The sequence below is a fragment of the Physeter macrocephalus genome, chromosome 6 (assembly GCF_002837175.3).
Source record: "Physeter macrocephalus isolate SW-GA chromosome 6, ASM283717v5, whole genome shotgun sequence".
Taxonomy (NCBI): domain Eukaryota; kingdom Metazoa; phylum Chordata; class Mammalia; order Artiodactyla; family Physeteridae; genus Physeter; species Physeter macrocephalus.
In genome coordinates, this window is record NC_041219.1 from 60611684 (window position 1) to 60629677 (window position 17994).

Consider the following 17994-nt stretch of genomic DNA (forward strand, 5'->3'; position numbering starts at 1 on the left):
AATCTGCAGGGTGTAAAAGAGAAGGAAATCCTTCCCTCAAAATATTGAATATTACTCGCCTGACCACTGTACCTGTGGTGCCTACTGTTTCCCCTCTTGTCTGGGTTGCTGGTTTTCAGTGCAGCGAAGGGACACCTAAGTGTAGCAGGATGAAAAGTGCACCTGCAGCATTTTTACTGTATTTTCCTTGGGAAATGGTCCATGGGCACCACTGTTTCCATGACACTCTTTGTCCTCAAGAGTGTCCTTTACACAGGCTTCAGAAGTCATCACTGGGGTAATCCTGGCATTCATAATGCGGATGGGGGCTATTTCTGGAAAAAGTTCCTCAATCAAGGGCATCTCAGCTCTACAGTCAAGGAATCTTTGAAATTACTTCTAAACCATCTTTTTGGAAGTACTGTTGTCCCTCGGTATCTGCAGGGGGGTTTGGTTCCAGGACCCCTGAGGATACCAAAATCCACAGATGCTTAAGTCTCTTATATAAAATAAAATGGTGTAGTATTTGCATATAATCTGTACACATCCTCCCACATACTTTAAATCATCTCTTTATTACTTATACAATGTAAATGCTATGTACATAGTTGCCAGCACATGGCAAATTCAAGTTTTGCATTCTGGAACTTTCTGAAATTTGTTTTCCCCTGCATGTTTTCAATGCGTAGTTGGTGAATCCCCAGATGTGGGGCGGTGGACTGTACAACCAGACTTTATTTCTGTTTTTCTCTATTACAGAAATGCCTTATCTTTATTTCCAGAAGGTTAGTATTTAATGGTCAGTAAGCTCTAAATTTCTCAGCCTTTCAGCTTTTTCAAAGAGTTAGTGACGTAAAAACAAATGTGTAAACGCGCTGGGGGATGCCCATGAGTTATAGAAGCTCTATATTAAATAATTTTGAAAAGGAAAGCTTTTTTTGGTGATAATAATATTCAGTTTTTATCTCTTGTCTGTAAAAGGCAGCCATGGGGTGGGCGTGGAGGAAGTAGAAACACCACTCTCCTCCTGAACGCAAGACATATAAGCTTGGTTTACGCAGTAGTCACAGGTTCTAAGCAGTTGGTTTAAAAATGAGCAGAATTATTAAGTATTATTAGAGAAATGCAAATCAAAACTACAATGAGGTACCACCTCACACGGGTCAGAATGGCCATCATTAAAAAATCTACAAATAACAAATGCTAGAGAGGGCGTGGAGAAAAGGGAACCCTGCTGCACTGTTGGTGGGAATGTAAATTGGTGCAGCCACTATGGAGGACAGTATGGAGGTTCCTCGGAAAACTAAAAATACAGTTGCCATATGATCCAACAGTGCCACTTCTGGGCATATACTCCTGGACAAAACCGTAATTCAGAAAGATACACGCACCCCTACGTTCATAGCAGCACTATTCACAATAGCCAAGACATGGAAGTAACCTAAATGTCCACTGACAGATGAATGGATAAAGAAGATGTGGTACCTATATACAATGGAATATTACTCAGCCATAAAAAGAATGAAAAAATGTCATTTGCAGCAACATGGATGGACAAAGAGGCTATCATACTAAGGGAAGTAAGTCAGATAAAAAAAGACAAATTAAAAAATCTACAAATAACAAATGCTAGAGAGGGCGTGGAGAAAAGGGAACCCTGCTGCACTGTTGGTGGGAATGTAAATTGGTGCAGCCACTATGGAGGACAGTATGGAGGTTCCTCGGAAAACTAAAAATAGTCATTTGCAGCAACATGGATGGACCTAGTGATTATCATACTAAGCAAAGTAAGTCAGAAAGAGAAAGACAAATACCGTTTGATATCACTTATATGTGGAATCTAAAATAATGACACAAATGAACTTATCTATGAAACAGAAACAGAGTCACAGACACAGAGAACAGACTTCTGGTTGCCGGAGGGGGGTGCGGGAAGGATGGATTGGGAGTTTGGGATTAGCAGTTGCAAAAACTATTATATATAGAATAGATAAACAACAAGGTCCTACTGTATAGCACACGGAACTATATTCAATATCCTGTGATAAACCATCATGGAAAAGAATATGAAAAAGAATGTGTGTATATATATATCTATATCTATATATATATATCTGAATCACTTTGCTGTACAGCAGAAATTAACAACACTGTAAGTCAACTATACTTCAATAAAATACTTTTTTTTAAAAAATGAGCAGCATTAGATGGGTCACCTTGAAACAAACACTGCTATCTCCGATGGAGACATCCAGGCAGAGGGGCTTAAAGAGACTAACATCCGATTCCCCCCAGTAACGGAAACCTCTGTGTTCTCAGAACTGCCTCTTGAAGGGTCACCTTGTGACCCTTCATGGTCGCGGATGGAGCTCACTTTCAATAGTGTGCTTGTAGCAAGCCTAACTCCGCATTCCATTTAATGTTTTGAAAGCTTTCTATAATGGTTAGTGACATATACATTTCATCCTTTGCCTAAAACTATTTTTAGCCTTATTTTCTCCTGCCAGAGCTTTGTGCTCTTCCAAGCCCCCCTCAGAGGTATTACGATTGGCCTTAGAGATGGCAGAGTGCTCCCTTTTGTTCTGCCGGTTGGTTTGATAGGTTGTGTCTGCACATTTGAGAGCAGCACGTTTCCTTTTTAAGTATCTAAACAATAATGTAACCACATCACGGCATTTTTAGTCACATCATTGACCTCTGCTGGCAGTGTATCCCCCTCCAACACTTGAAGGCGTTAATGTCACTGTCCGCAGCATTTTAATTTAATTAGAGCAGTGGTTATAATCCTCTTGGGGAAATCGTTCCTCCCCTCTGTAACGTTAAAATAAAACACCTCTGGTTTTCATCCGACTGACAATTTGCTCTCGAGGTGAATGTGCTGTAAGCGGGTACTCCCCTTCCCTTCCTTGGGGTTGGACCAGAGAGGCAGTTCTGAGAATAAAGAGGTTTCCGTTACTGGGGGGAAGTTAGCCTCTTTAAGCCCCTCTGCCTGGATGTCTCCATCGGAGATAGCAGTGTCTGTTTCATATTTCTAACTGCTGATAGTCTACTGATTGTGCCACGGTAGATGTTAAGTGCATGGTTAGAATAACAGATTTTAAAATGAGGACCGCATGAGTCACCCTAGAGATTGACAGAAAGAGAGACAAGGGACATAAGTCTGGTGGGGGATGCCCAGGTGCGTGCTTGCTTCTCCTCGGAAAGGAGCCCGCACACTGGGCGGCATCCTTTCCGGGGTTCCCTGAGTGCTGTGCTGGCTGCTAAACCCAGGGTCACGGTAGTGTAACAGCCGCTAGCAAATTGCTCAAGACCCTAGAAGCACATTTTGCTTTTTCCCCCTCTTGGTCAAGATACCCACCCTTTCTTTTGTTACTGACAAATCTCTTCATTGAAACCTTTGAAAAGAGCTTCCCATCCCAGGCTTAGGGTGTCGCAGCATTGCTGAGTGGACTCCATCATCAGGAGCGAGAGGCATTCAAGTTGCACAATCACTGGGTGTCCGGCCTTCTCTCTGTAGGTTTCATCCTGAAATAGCAAGGTTGTCTTCATCTGGAGTTGTTTGGACGTGTGGGGGTGTGGCATAAAAATCCGAGGGCAAGCCCTGAAGTGTGGCATTCAGTGTAGCAGGAAAGGACTGGGAACCACACACAAACGTAAACACACGGGGGGCTGCCTCCAAAGAAAGTACAGTGAAAAGAAGGTACAGCACAACGATAATTTAGCAAGTCAGAATATATACATTTTAAGGGTGATACCTAGCTTGACTCTTTTATCAGCAGGCTGCAGGTCTCTTTCCCCAAGAAATAAAGTGAAATCTGCCTTGAGGGCTCCATCCTTGATGGAGTTGGTGAGGGTGAGGGGGCGCGGAGAGGTGGCCTCTCACTCATGTGGACTAGTTATAGGATCTTGTAAGTTTCTCCTTGCTTTAAGAGAAAGTCACCGTCTTAGGAAATGCCTTCTTCTTTTCTCACACTCATGCCATTGCCATTTGAAAGCTCTCTGGCTGCACTGTGTTTTCTTCATCAGCGGTTTCAGTTCTGCAAAAACCCTAACAAAACAGAAAGCTATTTCTGGGAATAAAGTAATGGTAGATAAGATATCGAGATGTATATTGGGACTGGGGTGGCAGTGGGGTGTTGTTGTTATTCAGGGGTGAAGTGTATGGAGAATTGTCAAAGTAGAAAAACAGACTATGTTTAAAACGTTTAAAAAAGCCTATCTCACCTTGAAAAACCCCTCAACAGATTTCATATGTTTCCCATATGTGTGTTTATGTCTTTGACTTTTTCACCTCAAAAACCCCAAGCCAAACACCAAAAATATAACTCCTCCTTAAGTTAGAGTTGCTCAGAATATGTGTGATGTTTGGTAAAGTTCAAGAAAAGTGAAGTTGAAGGTTTTGCCTCTGGGTGACCTTTCACAGGACGTCTCCATTGATCCAGAAATGAAATCTAGGGTGTATGTGTCTGCCCTTAATTAAGAAATTCACCAGGAAACTTTAGGATGTATGTTTAAACAGAAATATTCCAAAGGCCCTAGTTGCCCGTAGAGGATGCCTCAGGGAAGGTATTGTGATTCCATTCGGAAATTACAAAAATATGTATATATTCATTTAAAATCGAAACTTCCTGCCACAGCTGCTAAACTTTCCAGGTTATGAGCAGAAGAGAAGCTTCAGTTTGGTTACAGGGCTGGGGGAACTCCCCTGCTTCCCTTTGCATATTTGATGGAGTATAAAATGTTAGAGAGTTCTTTCCAATACGTAAACACCCCTTTCGTTTTATTTGAATCTTTGATTTTTCTTTTTTTTTTTTTTAGTTTAGAAGAAACAAACTTTATTTATTTATTTTTTAACATCTTTATTGGAGTATAACTGCTTTACAATGGTGTGCTAGCTTCTGCTTTACAGCAAAGTGAATCAGTTATACAAATACATATGTTTTTGTTTGGCTCGATTTTTGTTTTCACAACGGCATCTTACCGATCTCCTTCCGCCCCATCTTATTTTTGGATCATGTGTGCCCCACTTTACTTTGCCCTGTTAAACACAACTTCTGTTAGTTTCTGTGGTTTGTGTATGGACTGCAAGTCAAACTAGTTGGTATTTGCCGATCTAAGATGCAAATTGCACTGCTCTCCCCGCCGTACACCATAGTTGGTTTCTTGCCATTAGTTGGCACGTTTTAACTTAGAACGAATCCTTCCCATCCCATCCCCTCGTTTCAATTGATCTAACAAACGCCGCCTGTTTGAATTTAAACAGTGCATGTGCTGGGTCTCCCCTCCCCCTTTCCTTCTCAGTTGAGTAAGAATCTTCGATTAAACCCGACTTCCTTGAATGCAGGTTATTCTTTGCATGAGCCCTGAAATGCTTCAGAAGGAAAGGAATCATTGATTCTAAGATGGAGTATGAGGGGACAAGGAGATAACTGTTGATGTGGCAGATTAATTCCCTGCGATGAAGGGAAAAATGAAACACTGGAGATTTTTGGTGGTGGTAGCTGTGTCATGAGGTAGGTAGGTGATAGACAAATCTTGCTTGCAGATTTATTAACTAAAATCTCGAACTTAGAAGCCATCACTTTGGGCTCACCTCTCATTGGATCGGAGTGTGGAATCCTACTTTGATTAGAAGATGGGGATATTGCCAGAGAAGAGGGAAGGTGGTTTTAATGTATTGGTGACATTAATGATGTGACCGGAAGAGTAATTTTTGACAGAGGAGACTTCAACGCCATTCTCCTAGACATAGTGTTTCATTCCCTTGGTCTTGCCTCCCCTCTTTTTACTGGAACAAACAACTAGTACAGAGAGAGGGGAAAAAAAAAAAAAAAAGGACACGTAGTTAGCCGAGTGCAAAGGAAAAGCCCGATTTTAAACCTTTCCCGCGTATTGTTACAAATCCCTGATGCTGGCGATCTGAAAGACAGCTGCACAGAGTGTCTAGAGAGGGGACCAGCGCCCAGACGCCCCGAACCCGCCCCTTCGCGGATGTCAGCCCTCAGTTCCAGGCTTTCATTGTCTTTTCCCCCCCCTCCCCTCTTGCTGCCCTTCTTTTTAACAGCAGGAACGGATTTCATATACACCCCCCGAGAGCCCTGTGCCCAGTTACACTTCCTCGACGCCGCTTCATGTGCCAGTGCCCCGAGCGCTCAGGATGGAGGAAGACTCGATCCGCCTGCCTGCGCACCTGCGTGAGTGTTCGCGCGCCCCGGGATGGACGGGGGCGATTGGACGGGACGGACGGACCGACAGCCGGAGAAGGATCGACCGCTGGGGGGAGGGGGGGACGGCGGGGAGGCCGGGCTGCAAGCCGGGCAGGGGCGTGCTCTGAGATGGTTTTCCCAGGACCTCCCGAAGCTGCTTTGGCATCGTTTGCCCGCTCCCACCTGCAAATGGCTTTGAAAAGCTTGAGCTTCCTGGCTGTCGTTTCTGTGCGCGTTCATTTCGTCTCTGACTATGACATACTACCCGCAGCGGGGCGTCGGGGCCTCCACACGTGTGCTGCTGGGGCCAGGCTCCAAAGCACCTAGCACCTGTCCTTTCCTTTTTGTCTTTCTTTCTTGAGCTGCCACCCAGCCCCGATGATCCGGCATGCCGAGCGCAGCCGGGGAGAAAGCATCCCCTGATTGCCACCCTGGTCGCGGTGTCCAAGAAAATGCCAGGTCCTCTGGCTTGACTGGTAGCCTCAGGGCACGAGTCCGGGTTATGGAGGACACGACACGGGGGGTGGGGGGGTCACCTTGGCCCTTCCCTAGTTGATTCCTCATGACTTGAACGGTGGCCCAGTTGTACTTGCTGTCTTTTTCGGGCGTGCTTGTGCTTCCCAGGTTATTCTACCCCTCCTGGCCCATCCCTTCTCAGAAAGCAGAAGGTTGCCTGCTGAGAGTGGGGAACAGCAAGAGAGGATGCAGGCTTCTCTTTCCTCTCTCTCTGTGCTAATTCAGCAGATCACATGACTGTGATGCTGGGAGGTACTCGGGGTGCATTGCTGGTGTACCCCTTCTCCCCGACAGTGAGGATGGTGGCTGGTATCCTTGAAGGGAGTTGGGGGCCATGAGAACCCTTCCCCTCCTCCAGCTTGCTGCATCCATCAGTTTACAAAGTTGGTATATACTAGGGTCAGCTCACTCGAGCTTCAGTCTACCCTCTTCTCCACACTGAACTTTTAAAGAAGAGATTGGGACTGTGAAGGTGCCATGGTCATGAATGCGGGCACGGCTGTACTCAGCAAAATGGAGTTTTGTGGCACCAGTGAGTGTTGTGAGCAGACAGCCTGGGAAAGAGACCACTAACAGCCTTGTTTTCCTCCCCAAGCTGCTCCGTGACCAAGCTATTCACTTCAGGACCGTTTGCTTTGGGGTGGAACATACTCAGGACATGCAGAGAAAGCACTCCTGCTACCTAATCTCCTTCATTTATTCGTTCAACAAATAGTTACTGATTACCTGCACTGTGCCAGGCACTCTTCTGGCTGCTAGGATACAGAAATGAACAAAGCAGACCCAACTCCTTGCCCTTACGGAGCCTGAAGTCTCCATAAAGAGAGAAAAAGAAATAATGAACTCGCGTCCCAAATAGGCTGAGGTTTCATGGCTTTTGCTTCCTGCACTTTGACACAACCCATCCCCCAGCCCCAACCCATCCCCCAGCCCCCCCAAAAGACCCTAACTCTTGGTTTGCCTCTGGATGACTTCACATCTGTAAGCTCTTTTACCATAGAACTGCCTCTCCGTAAAAAGTTACCGTGGTAAAACGAACTAACAAACACAACGAACTGACCTTCAGGAGACTGTAATTCTTAACTAGTTCTGCTGTTAGACTAGCTGTTTGACTGTGAGTCAGTCCTGCTAACACTCAGTTTTCCTACCTACAAAACTGTGATTGGACAGGAGAACGTGCAGCAGCCCTCTTAACTTGAAAGTATTACGATCTCACCTAAGACATCATTTTCCCTACTTGGAACTCTTTCTTCCATACCAGCACTTTCATTTTCTTCTTGGGTAGACAGTTTCCTCATTGAGTCACAGCGGTGTGCTGCTTACCACTGTTTTGTCAGGCCCTGCCATGTGCCTAGCACACAGTCATAGTAGCTAATAGCTATTGTGGGATGCCTCTGTACCAGACACTATGTGAAGTCCTTTATGGAGATTATTTTATTTAATTCTCACAGCGATCCTTGTAGGTATTTGTGTTACATCCATGTCACACATGAAGAATTTAGGGCTTAGAGAATTTAAGTAATAACCTGCCAAGGTCACACAGTCAGTAGGAGATAGAGTCAGGGTTCAAACTCAGTTCTGTCTGGCTCCAGAGCCTGGGCTTTTATCTGTTAGGCCATGATGTACGTGTGTTTAATAGGTGCTTCTTGGATGGATGGACGGATTCAGGGTTGACAGTTAGCCACTATTCACCGATGTGGCCAGAGGGTTGGTTTCTGGCTGGAATCTGTTCTAACTGGTGGATCAGTTGGTGAATAGTTTGCATATCTCCCTTGGATGGATGCATGGATGGATGGATGGATGGATGCATGGATGGATGGATGGATGCATGGATGGGTGGATGGATGGATGGATGGATGCCCGCGTAGAGAATTATCAGATCTAGAACTGGAGCACGTTACTGCTGGCCTTAGAACATAATCGGTTGTTAGGTTAGGGATTCAGGTCCTGGTGATGATTTTGCCTGAATGCTCCTGTCTGGCAGCCTGACTTTAGAGCCCTCCTCGGGATCTGCATCAGCCCTACGGTGACACCATTTGTTCCCACATCTGGAACGAATCCTCTGAAAGTGGAGGTTCCCAGGCTCTTGCTGTTTGTCCTCAGCTGGGACTTTCCACAGGAGGCTGCGCTGCCCGCCTCCCTGTCCTGTTCCAGCACTCGGCTGCCCGTTGTGCTGTTTGGGAAACGTCCCCTGGAGTGCCTACGATGGTTGAGGCCGCGTCGTATACTTGAGGATGCATCCCAGCTGCATTTCCAAACCGAAAAGAAAATAAATATTCTAACAAGGGAATTGGGTTATTGCTGTTTGAATCTGGGATTCCAGACAATTCCCAGCGGAATGCTCATGGAAAGTACGGGGAAGAATCCGAAAGCCAAGACAGCAGCAGGACATTTATGGTATTGCTGGGTTGAAAGCATTTTTAGCCGCTTCTTTTAAAGAGATACTCACCAGACTGGTATGCCTCCAGGTGGCTTCTGTTCGCCCTCTGTCCTCATTGATCTCCAGATAAACCCTTTCTCTCTTAACCCTTTCTTGTTCTCCTTTCCTTCTTAAGTCAATAGATAGCCTTTCCTGGTTAGGGCGGAAGGCAGGGATCATAATATTTAAGGTTCTCGTGCTGCAGGTTTCTCACCATTTTGTTCTGCAAACACAGGGCAAGCTGAAGACACAGTGTGACAACTTAGGAAGCTGTGGAGAAGTAGAAAGTAATGGCTTTTCCTCTTACTTGCCTCTGATAAAAAAAAAAAAAAAAAAAAACCAAAGTGATAACTGGGGCAGGCCCGAAGTGGTGATTCTAGAGGACTTGAGAGGGACAGGCAGGGGCAGTCTGGGCCAAGGAGAGGAGGGGGGGCCAAGGGGAGAGGGGCCAGCCCCGTACCATCCTGGTCAGGCCTCCTCCCTGCCCTCCCCACCCCCCCGGAGTCCTGCGGCGGCTTCCTGGAACTTCCTTGTTGCACCAGGAGAGCAGACACAAGTTTGTTTATTGAGAAGATAGAAAGGTTTTTTTTCCCCCCCTTCCTTCCATGTAGGGTACTAAATTTTTGTTTTTAAAGCTTGAGGCTAGATGAGCTGAAGTGTGACAATTACAGCAGGTAGGTGAAAATGAAAAGTTCCATTCCTTTAATTAATTAATTTATTTATTTATTGTTTGGCTGCGCGCGGCATGTGGGATCTTATTTCCCCCACCAGTGATCGAACCTGCGCTGCCTGCTTTGGAAGCATGGAGTCCTAGCTACTGGACCGCCAGGGAAGTCCAGAAAAGTTCCATTCTTTAAAGGGAACGTAAACCTTTCATGGTACCTTGAGAACATTTACAGGACGGTGGAGCCCCGAGAGTACCTGGAGAAGATCACTCTTGATTCTCTGAGCGGTGAACGGCCTCACTGGGCCCTCCTAGTGTGAAGGAGAGACTCTCTCTAGTTTGTCTGACCAGGGACCACTTTTTCTAAACTCATGGCCGGTGGGTGCCAAGGGGGCAGCGAAAGGTGCCTTATGAGCTGATGCCAGCCCTGTGAAATACTCAGCCTCAAACCGCGATGCCCCGGGCCGCCCACGTGACCACAGTGCGTGTATTTCAGATGCCTGGGGCAGAATTTAAATCGCTGAACGCCTTTTCCTTATTAAATTCCTTTTAACAGAATCGTCTCGCATTTAGTCGACAAAATTGCTTCTAATCACAGGCTGACGTGATGCCGCCTGCCTAAAGCCTTTGCCGTTTGCGGTGCCAGTTTGCTCTTCTAAAATTCCTGTGAATTGATGTTTAAAAATCGGAACCCAGGACTCATTCATCACATTTAATAGGGTTACGGTTTATGACGTTGCGGGTTCATAAATAGCCGTAATAGCTGCGCAGAGTTTTCTAGAGTCGGAACACCAGAAATAGTCCCTTGGCTCTCCTTCCTTTCCTTGTGAATCTTTCAGAATTCTTACATTACTGCTTGTGTGTTTAATAATTTAATTTAATGCCTTCCTTTGGGAACGTTACCTCGTGGCTCACCCCCTTGGGCGATTTTGCAGTCTCAGCAGAGTGACCGAGTGTAAGACAGTCACAAGACAAGCAAAGCTCGGTTAGAGCCAGGAGATTGAAAAGAGATGCAGTGCTTCTCTTTGCTATTGAGTGGAGCAGCCAACAGTTTTATATACGTTCAAGTTCTTTCCGTTCCCAAAGAAGAGGCAAAAAATGGGAATTAAGTATAATCTTAGTATTCTATATTATTATAAGTAACAAAATGTGCTCATATATGTGGTTTCATTTAATCATGCAGCAGTCCTAAGGTGTTACTAATCCTATTTTTTTTTTTTTTTTTTTTTTTGTGCTAGGCGGGCCTCCCTCCGCTGTGGCCCCTCCCGTTGCGGAGCACAGGCTCCGGACGCGCAGGCCCAGCGGCCATGGCTTCACGGTCCCAGCCGCTCCGCGGCATGTGGGATCCTCCCGGGCCGGGGCGCGAACCTGGTTCCCCTGCATCGGCAGGCGGACGCGCAACCACTGCGCCACCAGGGAAGCCCACTAATCCTATTTTATTGACGAGATGACCGTGGCTCAGATAGGTACACTGAATTGTTCACATTCACATGGCACGTGAAGAATCTAACATGATTTCTATTTCAGAAGTCACCGTTTAGCCTTCTTAGGAGAAAACATAATGGCGGAGCCTCTCGGACTTGAAAGCAGAGGCAGTGCTGACTTTTGGCACCTGGGTAGCCGTAGATGTGGGGACCGGGAGCAGCTAGGGCTCCAGTAAGTTACGCGCTTGACCGTTCGTTTGCGCGGAACCTCCCAGCAGGCTGGCCTGTCTCAATGGATAATTATTTCAGTTTTGCTCACCCATTCCTCCCGCTCCTCCCTCTTTACTCTAGTGAGCTGAGATTGAAGTCCAGTGTCTCTCTGCCACCAGCAGGACAGCGCTGGCCACGAAGGGCCCACCCAAGTCCCCACATTCCCTGGCATTTCATCAGGAATGACCTCTTGGGAACAGGGCCCACTGCTGTTTCGGAGTTTCTGGTTGAAAAAGCACAGCAATATAAAGGACCTGAGCGGGCTGGCATGCCAGGGCTGCCTCTCTCTATTAGAGAGATGAGTTCACCTCTCCAAGGCTCAAATTTCATAAAACACCTACTGATGATGGTTTCTTTTCTTTTCTTTTTTTTTTTTTTTTTTACCTTTTCCCATAAATATTTCTGTGTATTTTTTCTAAGAACAAGGATATTCTCTTACATAATCACAATGATTATCAAAATACGGAAGATTTTTTTGAAATATAACGTATTCATTTCAGATGTACGACATAACGATTCAATATATGTATGTATTGTGAAATGATCGTTGTCCCTACCTGGTGCTGTGGGACATTTACATGAGCCTGGAGGTCATCATAGTTGAGATCTATCTTCACACAGAGTTACAGTTCTTGCCCTTGTGATAAGAACTTTCAGGATCTACTCTCTTAGCAACTTTTTTTGGGTCTGGTTTTTTTTTTTTTTTTTTTTGTGGGCTTTAAAAAAATTTTTTATTGAAATATAGTTGATGAGGGTTTCTTATAAGTATCAGAGCTAATTTGCATGCGGCCTCTTGCACAGTGCCTGGTGAACAGCGGCCAGGAACTCATGAGGGCTCTATTTCAGTTTCCACAGCTGGTAAATCGTGTGCTGGGGAGGTGCGTCTTCCCTTTCAAGGGCCAAGAGGAGCATGGATGTGCTTGCTCGTTTCGTGAAAGAAAGGGCCTGGAGTTCTGTCTGCACGTATGGAGACTGCTTTCCCTAGGTCACAACGGAAGTAAGCTTTATTTTCCGACTCTGTGATTTCCGTGAGCTTGGTTCTGCTCTGGGCACTCCATCCCAGGGCCTTTACCTCCCTTACCGTGCCTGTACCTCTGTCTGGAACTACTTTCTTCCCTGGCCTTGCCCGAATCTGCCATCTCCTTCTTCAGCCTTCCCTGCCCACCTCCTCAGACCTGACAGATGCTCTCCCATCCTCAGCCATTATCAGGGCTCCCCAAACGGCCCCTCCTCACACAGCTGCCTGTGACATGCGGTGACATCACCAGCAGAGTTGAGGCAGGGACATGGGGAAGGAGACTTCCTTCTCAGTATCTTGACAAAGCAGTCGTGACTTCTAACAATGATGGCCAGCCACCAGCATTTTCTCTTTTGTGCCCCTCAAGCCTTCCTTAGGGGTCCTTCACTTTTTACTTTCAAGTGCTCAAAGGCTTTCTGCTTTTCCAGCCACACAGGGCCCTGGGTAGCTGCTTCAAAGAGCTCGAAGAGAAAAAACAGGCCACAACAGAACAGCCAGGATGCCTTGGAAGGGAAATTTCCTTTTTGGGTTTGCCGTCTGCAAGAATTTCCGATGCAGGCAGACGTTAATTCCTAGCTGCATGCTTCCTGATAAGGAAGCAGCTTCAATAAATGCAGCTATTTATAGATGTCTTTTTTTTTTTTTTTAAGAAAAAAAATATATAACCAGAGGTCAATCGACCTTTTCTTTCACTTCACATTTCGTGCCGTGCACTCCGTGTACATTTAAGGCAGTTCCTCTGACAAATGCTCTTGACAAAGCGGCTGCGGTCCTGCAGGGAGCTGGGGGGGAAGGCTCTCGCTCTCCTTGGAATTCCAAAGTAGACATTTGGAAGTCACTGGCTGTGGGTTGTCCCTACCTGGTGCTGTGGGATATTTACATGAGCCTGGAGATACCTGGCTCCATTCTACACCCAGTGTTGGAGTTTCATGACAGATGAAGCGAAAGATCCATTTAAGAAGAAAAGTTGATGGGAACCAGCTCATTCTATGAATAGACTTGAGCAACAGGAAATAAGAAATGATATCTCCATTTCTCCCCTGTCCTCTCTCCTGTCTCCCCTTGGATTTTCCCCCCCCCATCTGTACTGCTGTGGTCTTCCTCTTGGCACATTAGGGTTCTGCAGGTTGGGGGCTCCCCGTCCATCAGTTAAGCGGCCAGCCTCACACGTATCTCTGTAACACTCGCTGGCTGGTGTGATAAAGATTCAACACGATGTTGACTCCAATCGTGCTTCCCTAGGCTCCTCCCCATGACCCTCCCCATGATCACAAAGCGTATTGGTTGGGCTGAGTCTCCACAAATGTGAGCACGTTTCCATCTTCAAATCACAGACAGCGTCTCCCATCTTGCTTCACGCCTGAGTTCAAAGTAGCTCAGGCTCTTGGAGTTTCCGACAGGCGTGACTTCGCCCACTTCATCTTTATGCGTTTCCAGGGGTCAGGGTTACCGAGGACCTTCAGGTGTTGCTGATTTCACTGTTGCCATCAGAAGATTCTGATTCGGTCGCCTGAACCATCTATGTGTGTTTTGGGGTAGGGTGGCTGTTTTTTCTGGTCTCTTCAGAAGCGAGGTGGGGCAGGATTTGAAAGACTTAAATGGTCCCTGTCTCTGACCACATGCTGACTGTAAATTCCTAAGAATAATGAGTCACCCCGCCCTGATATTTACTGCCTCCATCTTTGGTAGGTGGACCAAACCCCATTCTTCTGAAATTATTCTCTATTTCTGTTTCCTCTAGATCTTGGATAGAAATAGCCTCAAATGGGGTGCTAAGATTTCAGTAATAGAAATGCAGACTGCAGATGTAGACCCTAGATAAAGAGCTCTGTGTGTGGGGTGGGTGTAGATAGGATGCCTGGGAGGAAAATTCCCATCCGTGCAGGGCTGTGCAGGGAACATGTTATTTCACCAATTCGGCTAGGGCTGAATGAATTCTCTGTTCTGGGCTGGGGGCTTTCACTAAAGTGGTTCGCTTTAAAGAGGTGTGGGTGGGGGGAAGGTTTGCAAGGAGAGAGGGAACAATCACTTTTTTTAAAAAAGGTACCTAGGGGAGTGTTGAGAGGTCTATCTTAAGAAATATTACAGGGCTCTTGGGCATTTATGTAGCTCCACTTTAGAAGTAACAGTGAGTGTTAGGGTTTAATTATCCATTTGTTTTCCAAGAGTGGCTTACCTTTGCAAATCAGTTTCCTTTTTTCTCATCATACCCCACCTTCCAGTTTACAGAAGCTTTGCTTCTCCTAAGCACCATCCTGAGGTCCATTGTATATAAGGTACCACTCTAGAGAATCTCTGTTGCAGTAGGGCATGGAATAAGAAATCATTGTCACCACTGATTATTGAGCACTTTCTTGATGCCATATATGTATATGTCTGTATTATGCTGAATGATCACTAACGCTACATGGTCGACATTCTGTCTTGTTTATATCTGAGGCTCCGAGTGGTAAGTCACATGCCGGAGGTCATACAGAGAGCAAGTGGAGGAGGCACAATTTGAATCCAGATCTAATTCCAAAACCCGGACGTGTATGCACTTCACCACGTTGCTTCTCAAAAGTATTAGGAACTGTTGAAAGTCATTTCCCTCTAGCTGTTGGTTAGAAGGAGAGAATCCAAGCTAACGTACACTATATTATCTTTTGAACTTAGAGGAAGATAAATGTTCAAATTCAATCCTCTTTGGGGACTGATGTCTGCAGCTTATTTTCAGGTATCTATGAATGCTGGTGTGTTAGAAACAAAATCAGACGAAGTGAAAAGAGGTGCCTGCTGTCCACGATTTTCCATCTTTTTAAGGAGATAATCTCCCTCCCAGATTATTATTCAGCAGTCGGAAAGGTGACGTGTTCGAACGATGGTTGTATTATTGGGTTCACACATTGAACCGTTTCACCGCCTAATGCTTTTTGTTAATCTGACACACTTCCTCGGAAAAATTGTCAGATGTGTTGCTGCCTTGGTTTACCCACCTGACCTGTGTTCTGGGAAGCTCTACTGCAGGGTCATAGTGCAGGGGATGCTCTTGCCTGGGGTCACTCCTCGGAGGGTTGGCCCAGCGTGGTCCGTGGTGGGTGGGGTAGCCTCCGACGCCTCGTGCTTCCTCCCAGGGTTGTGGTTTCCTCGCCTGTGGAGCGAAGTGGCCTGAGTGTGTAAAATCACTGGCTCTTCCCCGCTCAGACATTTTCTTGTTCGCTAATTCCAGAGGAGAAATACAAGGCGTAGCAGCGGTGGAGCACGTTATCTGTGAATGCTAAGGAAGGCGCGATCATCCACTAGATTTCGAGCACTCAGCACCCCATTTTAGTGCGGATCGTGGTATTTGAATGACGCAGGCAGTCGTCCCCGACTTTAGCTGTGATTGTTTTGTGAGGGTGCCCTCCTGCGAGGAAATTGGGCAATTCAACGCCCCGCCGCCGCCGTTGGGTGCTTCCCTACGCTGCCCTGCCCGTGATTGAGATCGGTTAATGCTTTTGTGGGCTGGGAACCCGAGCCAACTGCTCCGCCTGGCAGGTCTCCTGAAGGCTGCCTCAGCCGCTCGCATCTTCCCCTGGGTCCCAGGACCTCACAGCGGAACCGCAGGCCTGCCCCTCCCGCCGCCGCCCACGTTCTCCAAGCCCCGCTTCTGGCCTGAGAATCGTCTGTGAGTTTGGCTCTTTGCCTAGTGCCTTATGCACAGGTGTGCCTTCTGGTAACTACCCCCCTGACCCCAACCCGCATGACTGTGGGATCCCCTCGGCAGCCGGGGGCTTGTCTGCCTTTCCTGTAACCTGTAAAAACTGACAGTCTGCATTTTGCTCCCTCTGTAGGTGGCGTCCCCTGGGTTTCGGGCTTTACAGAGCCAGCTGATCTGCGCGGATGGGCCACACTCCCCTCATGCCCCGGCCCCATCGCACACGCACGATTAATACTGCATTAATTGATGATGGGGGGGAAAAAAAGCCCAGCTGGCAAGGGAATGAAGGCTTTCAGCTCCTAAAGTGAAAGCTTTGATGCTGCGCTTTAAAGTACATTTCCATCCACGCAGCCAGCAGAGAGAATCCATGACACTTATACCATCCCCTGGGCATGAAAGCTCACACCCAAGGAACGAGTTCTAAATAGACGCCCTGAGCTAGTTACTCGAATCATCCACTTATTGCCAAAAGCTGCGAAAAGGGGGTGTAGGATTAGGGAGAAAAGAATCGCCCAAAGCAGCAGTGATTTGTGAACAAAGCTGATGAGGGGTTTTATTTTACCTCTTTAAGTAGCTCTTGGGTCACCATTATCAGGAGCTCTTTGTAGGGAAACAAATATGAGCCCGTGATTTGGTGCCAGCCCTCTTGGGGGAAATGAAACGACTCTTTCTCCTCAGGAGCCTGAATTCAGGAAGCAGCTCTACGGCCAGGCAGGTTCACAAACCTGTTATTCTGATGTGTTGGAGGGTTTCTCTGTCTTGGGCATATTTTCCTATTAGATGTCAACGGAGCGGGGGAGAAACTTCTTCCCTTTCTTTTTCACTCTGATTCCTTCCACACCGCTGTGCTCACAGCACTGTACCCGCACGCTTACTCCTTTCACTTCTCCTGCGATGTGGCGGTGAAGCCGCTTCACAAAATCCCCACCCTGGACAGACGGTTCGTGTTCCCCTATTTGCAGTTCCGTCAGGCGTGGTGTGGGCTTCTTGCTGGTCTTACAACCTGGCCATGAGTCAACTCTTCATCCAGATATTCGGGGTTTTACTCAGAGGCCTTTTAGGAACACAAAAGTAGAGATTCCCCTAGAGAGATGGTCCCCCCTCGAGAGTCATGGGTTATAAACGCCCTTTTAAACTCTCCTGTAGTTCTCTGATCACGCTGAGAGGTACTTCAGAGACGCACAGAAACCTATACAGAGGTAAAATGTGTTTGGGCCTTATAAAAGAAGAAGTTTTTTCTTTTGATTCCTGGGCAAAGAAAAATTCTACTTCAGATGAATCCAGATGAGTGTGCATGTAGGTTTGGGTGTGTGTAGGGTGGGGAACGTGGCTGGGACCGTCTCAGAGCCACTACTCCAGACATCTGCTCCACGGAGCTTCTGTGGTGACCCCTGCCACCCAGAGTGATGCAGGGAACGAAGCTGAAGAAGTACAGCTGGGTATCGTAGGGTTGGCCTTGTACATTCAGCTGTGTAGCCATCTCTCGTCTGGTGCTTCTTTGTTTGCTGAAGGAGTCTTGAGATTCAGAAAGTGGCTAGCTTCTACACTTGTACTGTCCAGACCGTGCCACTCTGGGTCCAGGACAGAGGGCTTATCCGTGAACAGGGCCCATGTTATGCTCCAGCAGAGTGTGTGGTCACTCAGCTGCCGTGATGCAAGCGTGCCCCGCACTTGAATATTTCCCACGGCGAACTACCCGGGTACCTGAAATTCTCAGATACATTCCATTTGGATCGGGCATTGTTTCCACCTAGCTCCACTTTTAAAAGTAAATAGTCACGGACTTCCCTGGTGGCGCAGTGGTTGAGAGTCCGCCTGC

The 17994-nt window shown here is 46.8% G+C and overlaps 1 protein-coding gene across 4 annotated transcripts in view; it reads left to right on the plus strand.

Annotated features, from left to right (window-relative positions):
- Positions 1–17994, plus strand: part of ETV6 (ETS variant transcription factor 6) — a 217818-nt gene that overhangs the window by 71474 nt on the left and 128350 nt on the right. For 2 of the 4 annotated variants that reach the window (XM_007114025.4, XM_028491016.2), the window contains exon 2: positions 6044–6173. In XM_007114025.4, coding sequence (XP_007114087.1) covers positions 6044–6173 — 130 coding nt within the window. Of the gene's footprint in view, positions 1–6043; positions 6174–17994 lie in introns of those variants that run through there. The other 2 variants (XM_007114026.4, XM_028491015.2) reach the window with 2 other exon arrangements.